Here is a 12,821-nt window from a genome sequence, read left to right as displayed (position 1 = left end):
TCACCACACTTCCAAACGAGCTATTAATATAGTTAATAAGCACTTTTATAGTTATTTATTATCCTTTTATTAAATGTTTGTTAGTTTGTATTGAAATTCTCTCATTGAAAAGGAAGGAATCGAAGATTAAACGTCACGTGTTTTTTCTTTCTTTTTCTTTTTTTTCCATATAGTTGGATTTTGTGGAATCATAATTCCGAATTTTCAGATGAACTGATTCTTGATTACATGAAGTGTTGATATTATAGGATGATTACTCAAACGTGTGCAGAACCTCTTTTTCTAAAGGAAGGGCCTTTTTTTAAAGTATTTTGAATAGAAAGGCTTTCATTTGGAAAGAATATGGATATGTCGAAATATATTAAAGGTGTTCAAAATACTTTTAAGAACTGCAAGGCTAAGCGTACAGACTATTACTATTAGTACAAACTTAAGCTAATAAGTCATTCAAAGTATTGGTTGCATGCATGATTGTCACATACGCCCATATGATATATGTTTAATGTTACATTTTCCAAAATTTTATCTTAAAACTACAATCTAAGCTAAATGATATGACGTTTATTCACAAGTTGGTCATATAAGACATGACACATCTTTTAGAATGAAATTTAAGATAATATTTTAGAATATCTATGATTATTATTTCATTAATTATATTAAATTTTATATTTTAATTTATCCAACTAATTTTTTTTATTGACACATCAATTTATATCCATGATAGCATTTGAGAGTAAAACATTTAATGCATAATACTAATGGACTAAAATGTAATTCTCCATAAATGTCTATATACCATGTATTATAATGTTGATTAACAAGCATATAACCTTCTCACCTACAAGATGTTATTGAATTATAAGAAAATCTTAAGGGGCATTAACAGACCACATTATTTACGTGTCCATTTAATTAATGAAATTTTGCCATTTTAAAAGAATTGTAAGTTGGGTTACTAAAACTGATATTTTTGAAGACCCCAGGAATCATCAAGCAGATACTGCCTAATATATAGGAAGAGGTGGTTCATTTCCACAGACAAAATCATTTTCTGAATACAAGTTAGATAAACAATCAGCCATAGAGTTACCTAGTAATAATTTTTTTTTTTTTCACTTATACGCTTTATTTTGAAATTGACTTATCATAGTAATGATTGTAATTAATTATAAGAGAGGATATATAAAATGTGTCATGATTTTATTAGATTATCGTCCTTTTGACATTGCGCCCCTAAAAGTCTGTTCACTGATCTGAAAGCAAAAACCATGAGACCATTGGCCTTTACCATATTTCTTCAAACAACCGTCGTCCCATTTAGCTTTCTTGCACTCTTCGCCCTCATTCAACTCTGTCGTGTACATGACAGGCAAAAGTGATGATGAAGAAACAATAGCCTCATTTCCCGAAGCACTGGAAAGAACAAGCAAAATAAAGGCAGTGAAAGTGAGATGCTCTCCATGGCGAAATTTTTTGTTAAAAACCAAGTTGATGGGTTGATAATTACTCACACTAACTTCTATTTATAATTTATACTCTACATGGTTTGACTAAGCAAGCACAATCTCTGCATTACCTGACTTTGAGTCATACGATGATCACTTTCAATTCTAACATTAGTTCTTATCTGTATAACTTTTATTTTCAACGTCTTCTTCTATATATATATATATATATTAGAGGTTGTAACTATGATATTCTAGGATACTATACCCCCCCACAACTTGAATACTGTCAAATAATTATATAATTCTATTCATCTCACGATATCCAGGGACGTTGAAAATTAGAATCATAAAAATTCTAAAACTATTCAAATATCCTACTATTAAAAGTTTTAGAACCTACGTATCACTTCTCCCAAATTGATTTGAAAGAAAATGAATGAGAGTAGCAAATGTTTTTCTAATTTGAGAAATTTTAGAATATCTCTGATGTAATTTAGAATTTCTGCTAAGGATAAAAATAAGTAATGATCTTCTTTGATTGTTTGTTTTATTTTATTAAACTATTCAAGTTTGAGGTTCATCTAAAAAAAAAGTTACGGTCTTTTTTTAATTAAATGAACCTAACAAAGAGTGGAAATAAAATTAAATAAAAAAACTCAATATTACAGCCCAGGGTGGGACATCAAAGCCTTACTCCAAAAACAATGATCATAAACAAAATTAATAAAACCTCTAATTCGGATAGCCCATTCTATCATGAAAACGAGGACTACAAATTTCAGCCGGAGGAGCAATCCACCAATGTAATGAAGAGACCAACACCCAAATGAGCAAGATCATCAGTAAACATATTGCCTTAATGGAAAATATAATTCAGAAAAGAAACTAGAGCAAGAACCCAAAGGGGAAGCAAAAGTACGGTAGAAAGCACCTGAGTTATCCCAAAAAGTACCTGCAGCAACTGAAAGACCAGGTATTTAAGAGCCCTGCAATTTTTTGGAGAGATGCCAAGAGAACAATGAATTTTCAAATCAACCCGAGAATAAATAAAGCCAGGGCAACTTTAGCTTGAAATTTGCAATTGAGCGCAACAAGACGAGGTGACGTGGTGCACTGAAGATGTGGTGGTTTTAAAGATAATTATATTACGAGCTTTCCGAATTCCGTACTTGGGAAGAGAATTGCTTGGAAGTGATTATCATCCATTAGTCCGTGTTAAAGTCAGAAACCAATTGAGATACACCAAAACAAGCGAACCACCAAGACCAGGACTGTCTAGCAATAGCTCGTTGAGAAAATATATGAGTATCAGGAGCACCCATTACCGAGGCTAAGGAAAAATCTTGTCGTTGAAAAATGTGTCTATTATTAACCGATCTCCAAATTAAAACTGATATTTTAGGTGGAGTGTGCTTAGAAATTCTGTCGCGCTTGTGTCTAAAGAAACTCATAGCTGTCAGCAAAAGAAAGGTTGCCAGAAGAAGAATTCTCTCAAATTAACTTGTCAGGAATCCCAGGAGAGGGCAAAATGATGGATGAAATATCACGAACAAGGTCAGGAAAAAGAGTCCTGAAAGTTGAAACTGGAAGGGAACTGCCAACATTGGTCTTTAATAACACATGAAACTGTAGAATTTAAATTCCCTTTAGAATCGTCAACACCAAAAAGCAGAGAAATAGGAAAATTTAACCATTCGGTATGCCAAAAACAGATTGAAGTGCCATCTCCAGCAAGCCATCGAGAACAATCATAAAAAGCAGAAAAGAAGACTGAGAGATCTTGGAGATCATACTAAATGGAATAATCTTGTAACGGGACTGGAAAAACGAACCCCAAATAGAATTTCGATGATGGGAATCCCAAACGAATTTTAGCGAGCGTAATTTATCCCTTGAGATAGTAACAGCCTTTCCAACCTCATAATCGACTGACTAAATATAGTTACAAGCGTCTTCGACAAGTCCTTAAGAAGAGAAATTGGCCATTTACGAATACGGAAGCTGTGAATTGAAGTAAGATACTTTGGAAAACCGATTGAACCAGTTAAGCCCTCCCTGCCATAGATAAAACCTTAGCCTTCCAACTTGACAGTTTAGAGACTGCACGATCCGCTAAAACATGAAGAACAAGCTTCCGGGTTTAACACGGATAATTCGCACTCCTAAATAAACAAAAGGAGCGACATCTTCCTTGAAACCAGAAATATTACGCACCAAAGTTCCGCGATCTTGAGAGTAGTTTACAGCGTAAAAGGCACTCTTGTCTACACTCATATGTTGGCCTAAAATAGCTGCATAATGCTCAAGAAAGTTCATTAGATTACAGAGCGAACCGACATCACATCTACAAGATAAAATAGCATCGTCAGCATATAAAAAAATATATATATATATTCCATGAGATAAAGGCTGACACCCTCTCGGCTTAGAGATTGGTCGCATCAGCAATACTCATGTTGAGAAGCAGATAATTCTACCGACTATGGAATTCAGGCTCTCCGTAATGATTTTAGGGATAATTTTAAAAATAAAATTAACCAAAGCAATATATAGGCCTATACTGAGAAATAAAGTTGGCATCAGACACGTCAGGAATAAAAGTGAAAAATAGAATTAAAATTTGGGTAAAAGTTTATTTAGGCCCTATATTTTAATATTAGTATTTATTTAGTCCCTATATTTTTTAAAATACCTCAAAACATCTCTACCATTAAAGTATTGATACCCCAACCGTTACTTTTTATTTTTTTAACTTACTTTTACAATATTACCCTTTTATAATAATTTTTTTGTTTGGACATTAATAAAAATAAAATAATTAAATTACCAATTTAACCCTAAAAATTATATTAATTTTTAATTGTCAAAAATTAAATTGTTAAAAATTGTATGCAAACTATCAAGTGTGCAAAACTACAAATGGTGCTTGCAAAAAAATTAATATATATATTTTTTTATTTTTTTAAGGTTAAATTGGTAATTCAATTATTTTTATTTTTATTAATGTCCAAACAAAAAAATTATTATAAAAGGGTAATATTGTAAAAGTAAGCCAAAAGAAATAAAAAGTAATGGTATGAGTAGGGATGGCAAAATAACCCGGACCCGGACGAACCCGGATAATCCGGACCGGGTTGAACCCGTACCGGAATGTAAAAAAATCCGGGTCCGGAATAAATTTTAATAACCCATATATATCCGGGTCCGGGTCCTGGTTTAGGTTAACCCGGACATCCAGAATCCGGACCCGGATATCTAATTTTAATATTATTTTTTAATTAATTTTATTGATTAATCTAGATGTGTTATTGCTTGGAAATGTATTAACTTTTTATTTTTAGAATTTTAAAAATTAATATTGATTCATTGATCAGGGTTCAAAACCCGGAATCCGGAAACCCAAATTTTTACGGGTTGAACCCGGACCCGGGTGAAAAAATCCGGGTAAAAAAATCCGGGTAAAAATTCGGGTTAAAATTTGGGTCCGGGAAAAAGAAAATGGTATCCGGGTCCGGATCCGGAAAGGCTAAACCCGGACCCGGACCCGGATTTTGCCATCCCTAGGTATGAGTATCAATACTTTAACGACATGGATGTTTCGAGATATTTTTAAAAATACAAGGACTAAATGGACATTAATCTTAAAATACATGGACTAAATAAGCTTTTACCCTTAAAATTTTGAGGGAGCCAAGAGTGCAGGAAGAACTGCCTAACCACTAAAACCATCAAGACCGGGGGCGCTATTAGGATCCATAGAAAAAACAACACATTTAATTTCCTCAAATTCCGGAATTGTCGAGAGTAAGGCATTAGAATGCTTACCAGTGGAATACAAATCGAAATAGAACTCAACGACATGATTAGCAATAAGTCGTTGCTCCTCTGTTAAAACCCCATTAATATTAAAGTTCTATTTGAAATTGAGGAGCTATAACTTAAAAAAAGTTATAGCTGTTGTGGAAAAATGTTGTAAAATAAAAATTAATAATATGTAGTAAATATAAATTTTAAATAATAATTTTGACAAAATTATCAAAAATATAATGGATTTTCTATTATACAAGTGAAACATCATATCAACATACCTTCTAAGTTACAGCAGTTAGTAATTACCAAACATTTTAGTGCTGCACCTTTTAAATTACAGCTGCTGAACATCAATTCTAAACGCATCCTAAGTCTAACCATTTTAGAGTGGGCTGACTTTATCTTATCATACATGTAAAAAATTTAGAGCTAATAGAAGAAAACGAAAACATTTTGGACTAGAAACAAGGGAGACCACAACAAAACCAACTAAAGGAAAGTGATTTGAGCTTACCCTTGGAAGAACATTGTTGAGTACTGGAGAATATATATTTATACAGAGTAAAATTATCATTTTATGCTCCAAATCTTACTAACATTTTCACTTTTACGTGTTTAAATTTTCTAAGATTTTATTATGTGTGGTTTATTATAATTTAAGTATTTTATATATATCATGAATGTTTTGGCCATTTCATGACTATCGAGAATTCAAACAGTAAAACAGATGACATTTTTTAACTCAAGACAATCAAAAACCTTAGGATGAGCATAAAATAGTATTTGGTATTGTTCATGTATACATTACTGTTCACATATACGACACTTCACAAGTACGACTAGGGGTGTTCGCTAATCGGATTTTACGGATCGGACATCAATCTATATCTGATTTATAATTTTGCAGATTATAAATTTTTAATCCAATCTAATCCACGGATTGGTGAAATTCAATCCAAATCTAATCCATACATCTACGAATCGAATGCAAATTTGACCTAATCCATATCCAATCCATCACTTTTTGGATTGGATTGCGGACTGAAAATTTTTAATTATGTCCAATCCACGAACTAACTAAATAAAAAAATTACTATAAAAATAATTTTACTACCGATCAAATTTAAAATTAAATAAGATTTAAATAAATTAATTGTTTAAATAAAGCTAGAAAATATATTTAAAGTGTCAAAATATAACACACCAAAACGAAAAAATCTCATTTTTTTAGATCAGTACATGAAAATTAATTATTTAAGAAGCTATATTTGTTTATTTAATTATTTTATATTTTATATTTTATATTATTATCGGATAAGATATAATATAGTGTTAATGTAACTATATTTTAACTTATTTATTTACTAGTAAATACTAATGCCATATTTACAAGTTTTATTTTTTTAATTAAATAAATACTTTTTAGTTTTTGGCGGATTTGCGGATTTTTTCGAATTTAGAAGTAGATCCGTATCCAATCTACCGATTGTGTATTATCAAACTTTCAATCCAATCCACAGATCGGGTTTCTACAAATTAGATTTCTAAGGATCAGACAGATTGAACAGATTGGATTAAATTTTGAACACCCCTAAGTACGACACTTTACATATACAAACCGATGACGTGGCATTGACCGATGATGTGGCAGCATCCTATTGGACCAATAGTGTGGCATAACTGATTATGTGGCATTGATTGATGATGTGGTAAGATGATAGTGGACAAAACTAGTGATGTGGCATTGACTGATGATGTTGCATCATCTTATTAAACTGAAATGTTGAGGTGGTGTTGACTGATGATGTATTCCAACCAATCAAACTTGCCATGTAGTGCAATCCTGAGTATCCGAATTATTTTCATCTGATGGTCATGATTTATTTATTATATCTATAAATAGAGGGCTCTCCCTCCTAATTTGACACCTCTTAATTCATTTTTGAGCTCCAATTTCTGTAATTCTCTCTCCATCATGTATTTTCTATGTATTTTAGTAAAATTACTATTTTACCCATAGTTCAATTATGAGTGGCTAATTTAGTTTCAACTTGGGTTAAAGGTGAAGTCTCAACATGCTCCATGAGCTTAATTAGGTAAGTTTTTTTTTCTCTCTGATGTATGTGGTTTTTTGGCTCATTGTTGACAAACAATTTATCATGTCTAGATTTTGCATGGTATATCAGCTCCCTAGTGAAAGATAGTTACTGTTTGGTACAATGAGCACTTAGCATCATATTAATTAGAGAGAAAATTTCCCTCTAGTATTTTGTGGGTCGTCTTAATTCAGTATTGACAGAGAGTGTATCTAAGCTATTTAGTGGATGGTCTTGTCACGTTGTCAACAGAATGATTATTATTGTCTGATACAGCGTGTTCTTGATACCACACTTAGTGGAAGATCATTACATCTGGCATACTAAGCTCTTGATACTATATTTATTGGAGTGAGGATTATGAGGAGAGGAAATGCCCCCTCATGATTTAATTGGAACTAAAAAGGAAATATTAAGCCCATGGTGAATGTTGAATGTGAATTTATAAATTCAAGCGTTTCATTTGCATTGGTTTTATCTTTAATTCATTCCCGCCATTTTATTTTAAATCGTAAGATTAAAAAAAAATCACTTCCAACCAACTCACATTTACACTTAGAAAATTAACCGTACTCACAATTAAATCAACCTGCTCGTAGGATCGACACTTGTCACCACAAAATCCATTCTGTAATAGATTTGTATTCTTGCGAGTACAATAAACTTTGCATAACAAGCACTGCATGAAGTGGTAGGCCAAAAGTCCAACAAATTTGGATTTTGGAAGATCAAGAATATGCTTTGTCTCTGTTGATTAATTATCGATTAAATGGGCATGTTGCGTTGATCAATACTTTTCAAAATATGAGGTTGACAAAAAAGGATTTCAAAACAAATTCTTTCGTTTCACATGTTAGGTAGTATTTTGTCCAAATTGCCTAAATATTTAACTTAGTTTTCACCAATATCTCAAAAATCATTAAAACACTTAAATTAAAAAATGCTAGAAACTATCATTAGAAAGCAATTGATTACCGGTGCGAATGTTTGTGAATAAATTTTTTTTTTAAAAAAAAGATGAGTAATCAGCATATTACACTATCTCGAGAAGCATTATTGTATTATATAGAGGATATATTGTTTTCTCTTTGTTACTGTGATCATCCCTTTTGATCATGGGGAAGCTGTCCATCTAACTTCCATGCACATATAATTTATGTAATACGTGATTTTCCATTGACAACAATAGCATGACTTACCTTACACTTAAAATCACAAATAAGCTGTCCATTAAACTTCTAACGTTTCTTATTTTTGTAACTCTTACTTTTGTCGTCCTTGCTTCATTAATCTTGTGGAAATAATCTAAAATCATTTTGTGAAGATTAATACTAAGGATTCTAATAATGGAGTTTCAATTTGAGTTTTAACTGACGTGGTATTTATCTAGTAGATAGTAGAATATTAATTTTATCCGTTATAAAATTACTATCCAATAGATGAATGCCACAATAAATTGAGTTTCGAGACTCAAGTTAGGACTAAACTATTGGGATCCTAAATTCCCAATCACTCTTGTTTTTCGAAATTTTATAGAAAATTTTATAAAATTTCTTCTAAGCTAATATTCTTTCCTAGGATTTATAGAAAATTTTATCACGTGTTAATATGAACAAAATTATATATTTTATTAACTTTATTTAATAATTCTAAATCTAACTAAACAGACAAATTGCCAATAACTTATTGTTTTCTTTTCTTCAGTCGTCGTTCTTTTTCTTCCCCCACCCAACACCCCCCTTCCCCCCAAAACCAAAAGCCAGCCTTCACTTTCATTCATGAAACGATGTGTAAGTTCAACGTTATTGATTTTTGGAAGACTCCCTTGGATACCCAAATTTAAAAGATATTGGCAGGAAAGAACTCATTCATAACACATTTATTATTTATATACTTCACAATTCTATTACAACTTAACCCATCGTATTAATAAATTATTCAAATTTAAACATTAACAATTTAAATGAGATGTGATTTAAGTTTCTAAAGTATGCATTAAATTTATACTAATGTTGTCAGGAGAAAAAGAAGCATGCACGCAAGAAGCAAGCTGGAGCAAAGTAGTTTAAAGCAAGAAGCATAGCATAAATAAGATGTCATGGAGCCAGAGTGACTTGAAGCAAGAAGCATGGCATCAATAAGATGTCATAGAGCAAAGTGATTTGAAGCATAAAACATGACATAAGTAAGATGTCATCGAGTCAAAGTGATTTGAAGTAGGAAGCATGACATAAGGAAGATGTCATGGAGCCAAAGTGATTAGAAGCAAGGAGCATGGCATAAGCAAGATGTCATGGAGCAAGAATGTATGTGAGTTGGAAGCATGTGGGCATTATGTAAGCATAGGAACATGGACCAAAGAAAGTTCTATTGCGGAAGAAAAATCTAAAGTTTCGAAAACTCAATTTGAGAAGGAGATAAACAGAGATTTCATATAAAACTCTAATTAAGAACTAAAAACTGAGGAGAACAAGGATTATCAATGACTTAAGATGCCCAAAAATTGTATTATAAATAGAGAACCCTTGATGCATAGGGAAGACAAGCAAATAGTTGAGCAAAAAATAAAAAATTGTAATTCTCATTGAACAGTGAAAGTTGCTCTTTCTATTCCCGTGAACATAAGTTAAATTCTAAACCATATAAGTTCTTTGTGTTTTGTTCTTTATATCATCCCGTTTATTTAATTTTCTAGTTGACCCAAAAACTAGCGTCAACAACTAATATTAGTCAATTGATAATATTGTACTAATATTTTTAAATGAACTCGAATTTTGCATAAAATGATTGGTTAAAAAAATAGAAGATGTGGCTACAAGCCCAGTGGCAACCAACGCTTATGAGAGGGCGGGCAAGTTCTAGTCTCAACTTGATGATCATGAGACTAATATTTCCGGCTTAATGAAAATAAAATTTTTATTTTTCTACTAATTTATTAGATTTCAAATTTTCTTCATTTTTCCGTCTTTGATTATTGTGTAGATGAAAAAAAAATAAACAAGGTCTTTATTAGATTTTACAAGTTAATTTTATCGCAAAATAATCTGACCCTTTTTTAATTAAAGACGACAATATTATTATGTTATATATATATATAGAGTAATGATACAGCCACAAACTCTTGTACAAACTTATTTTGTACAAACTGATGTGGTATGATAAGATTGGTTGAATTAAATATCACTTAGCCCACATGATTTATTTTTATTAATTTATATTTTCATTCAACCAATGAATTAATGCCACGTCAGTTTGTACAAAATAAGTTTGTACAAGAGTTTGTGACTGTATCATTACTCATATATATAATGTACTTTTGCAAGGAAAATTCAATAATTAGTTTCACATTAGCTGGAATTTCCTAAGCATACACACACATGTTAAAAAACTCTTATTTTTTAACTAAAATTGCAGCTCTAACTACTTTTAATTTATTATTTAGTACCTAAAATATAAATAGGCGTGCAACAAAAAAAACACACACATACACACACACACACACACACACATATATATATATATATAACTAGCTAAACTCATGGCATAACATGTGTACTTCAAAGATCTTTGAGGGCATCAACAAAGAGAGAAGCAAAAACCTCCATTTGTTGCTTCTCCAAAACAACACCAATCTCAAAACCACCACATCCATCTCTAGTCTCGGCTAAAGAAATAGCTCCCGTTGTATCTATAGACACAACCTCCACCTTCTCGGGCCTCCCCCACCCGAAATCAGACCCGTAAACATCAAAACGGTTGGATCCGGCCACAGATATCTTTAACTGTTGTGCCTCTCGCATCTTTGCCATTCCGTTTAAAAACTCATCCTCTGATCCTAGAACAGCACCCCGCTTTATCCCTTTGATCAAATCACTTAACTTGTGTGCAACAAAGGCAAACCCATTTTCCTGCATGAAACCACTTGCTTTCGCTTCCCCAAATTCTCCACCAGTACAGTTGCCGAAATAATTAGCAGGAATTGGAGGATCCAAACGGCTCCTACAATCCGTTGTTATCACAAACCTAACAGTTGTGTTAGCTTCTACATCTCTGGCTTTAACCAGCCAGACAAACACATGAGCACAAGTAATCACAAAAGACGACAAATACTGTGCACCGCCTTGAGTGGAGTAAAGTACTTCGTTTACTTTATCCCTCAGTTTGTTTATGTCTTCACGGTTCAATTCAAATGTCATTCGGACCAAGTTGGAATAATAGTTTTCTGGTTTAACAGGCATAACATTCAAGCTTCGCCTGTTGGAAGAAGATCCGGACATCCAGTGTTTGAGGTAGATCAAGTCGATCCCATCCGGGTCTTTGACGACCGTCCGGTCAAAACATGGGGTTAACTCCGGAGGCAAGTACGTTTGTTCTTGTTGTTGTTGTTGTTGTTGTAATTTTAATTGTTTGCACAAATAAGCCCAAGATTTGATAAACAAGGTTGTACTTTTGCCATCAAGAACTGCATGGTGAGCTGAAACGCCAATCGAAAAGCCCTGATTCGGAAACAGTGTTATTTGGATAGCAATTACCTCAGCTTTATCTTCAGTGATCGAAAACTGGGGCACAAGAGGATGATATTCAGCAGCTTCACGGATTCCATCGCCAGAGACGCGATCAAAGTCGGCATCGGAAGACTCAGCAACTACGAATGAAACGCCGTCGCATTTTTGGTCAGGGAAGTAATAGACGGCTGGCTTTGGCTCCAGCTCCGGCCACATGATGTGACCGGCGAGAGGGAGATAGTGAAGGAGAGCGAGTGAGAGAGAGTGCTTCAGCTGTGGAAGGATCTCCGAATTGAATCTGATTGAATCAGTGTCAGATGTTTGATTTCGATAGAAGAAGAGGCGCTGCACAGGAGGGAACTTAAACCATTTTGTGTCGAAATAGGTGAGAGCAAGAGCAGTGGAGGGCAAGGGATTATCATTTGTTGATGCCGTTGAGTCGAAGAATGGGGTGACTCTAGTAACCTCTCTTATTTTTACACATCTGCTGCTGATGATATTCATGATATTGATGATGATATACGTAGGAAAAAGAAAGGAAAATGAAGCCAAACCCAAATTCTAACACTCGCTAGCTTTTTAATTTCTCTGTACTTTTGTTAATTTGTGTTGTTGAGGTGTTGAGTGCATGCTACATTATGCATATGTACATTCATTTATATATATATATATATATATATATATATATATATATATACACATGCATACATATGCTTTTGAGCACTAATTAATGTACCTACTGCTGCCGCGTCTTCCTGTATTTTGGTTATGAACTTGTTACTATAATTTAATAGCTCGATTAATGAAGAAATAGACAGGAACTTCTCTTTTATCTACAAAATCTAACTAAATTATTTTCATCTTTAATTTGCTAGCCACAATTTTTGTCCTACCAAACGATCCTACGTACCAAACGTTCATGGAAAGTCTCTCTTGTACCATTCTACCAACACGTTCAA

General features: G+C 32.9%; 1 protein-coding gene and 1 long non-coding RNA gene across 2 annotated transcripts; both read right to left on the bottom strand.

The window, feature by feature from the left end:
• Window positions 1-1,029: 1,029 nt before the first annotated feature.
• On the bottom strand, window positions 1,030-3,993 carry LOC127901913 (uncharacterized). The gene is made up of 3 exons (XR_008054231.1): window positions 2,404-3,993; window positions 2,182-2,220; window positions 1,030-1,416 (listed from the first exon to the last, which is right to left on the bottom strand). It is a non-coding gene; the product is annotated as an uncharacterized LOC127901913 (long non-coding RNA).
• Window positions 3,994-10,887: 6,894 nt separating this feature from the next.
• On the bottom strand, window positions 10,888-12,663 carry LOC102626035 (malonyl-CoA:anthocyanidin 5-O-glucoside-6''-O-malonyltransferase-like). The gene has a single exon (XM_006485639.3). The coding sequence runs from the start codon at window positions 12,364-12,366 to the stop codon at window positions 10,915-10,917; it is 1,452 nt and encodes a 483-aa protein (XP_006485702.1). The 5' UTR covers window positions 12,367-12,663; the 3' UTR covers window positions 10,888-10,914.
• Window positions 12,664-12,821: the final 158 nt, after the last annotated feature.

This window comes from Citrus sinensis, chromosome 4, assembly GCF_022201045.2.
Source record: "Citrus sinensis cultivar Valencia sweet orange chromosome 4, DVS_A1.0, whole genome shotgun sequence".
In the NCBI taxonomy this organism is placed as follows: Eukaryota; Viridiplantae; Streptophyta; class Magnoliopsida; order Sapindales; family Rutaceae; genus Citrus; species Citrus sinensis.
This window is presented reverse-complemented; position numbering and strand designations above follow the sequence as displayed.

Bases quoted from the DNA above. Each gene is read 5' to 3' on its own strand.
- LOC102626035 (XM_006485639.3), bottom strand. From the start codon at position 12,366: ATGAATATCATCAGCAGCAGATGTGTAAAAATAAGAGAGGTTACTAGA.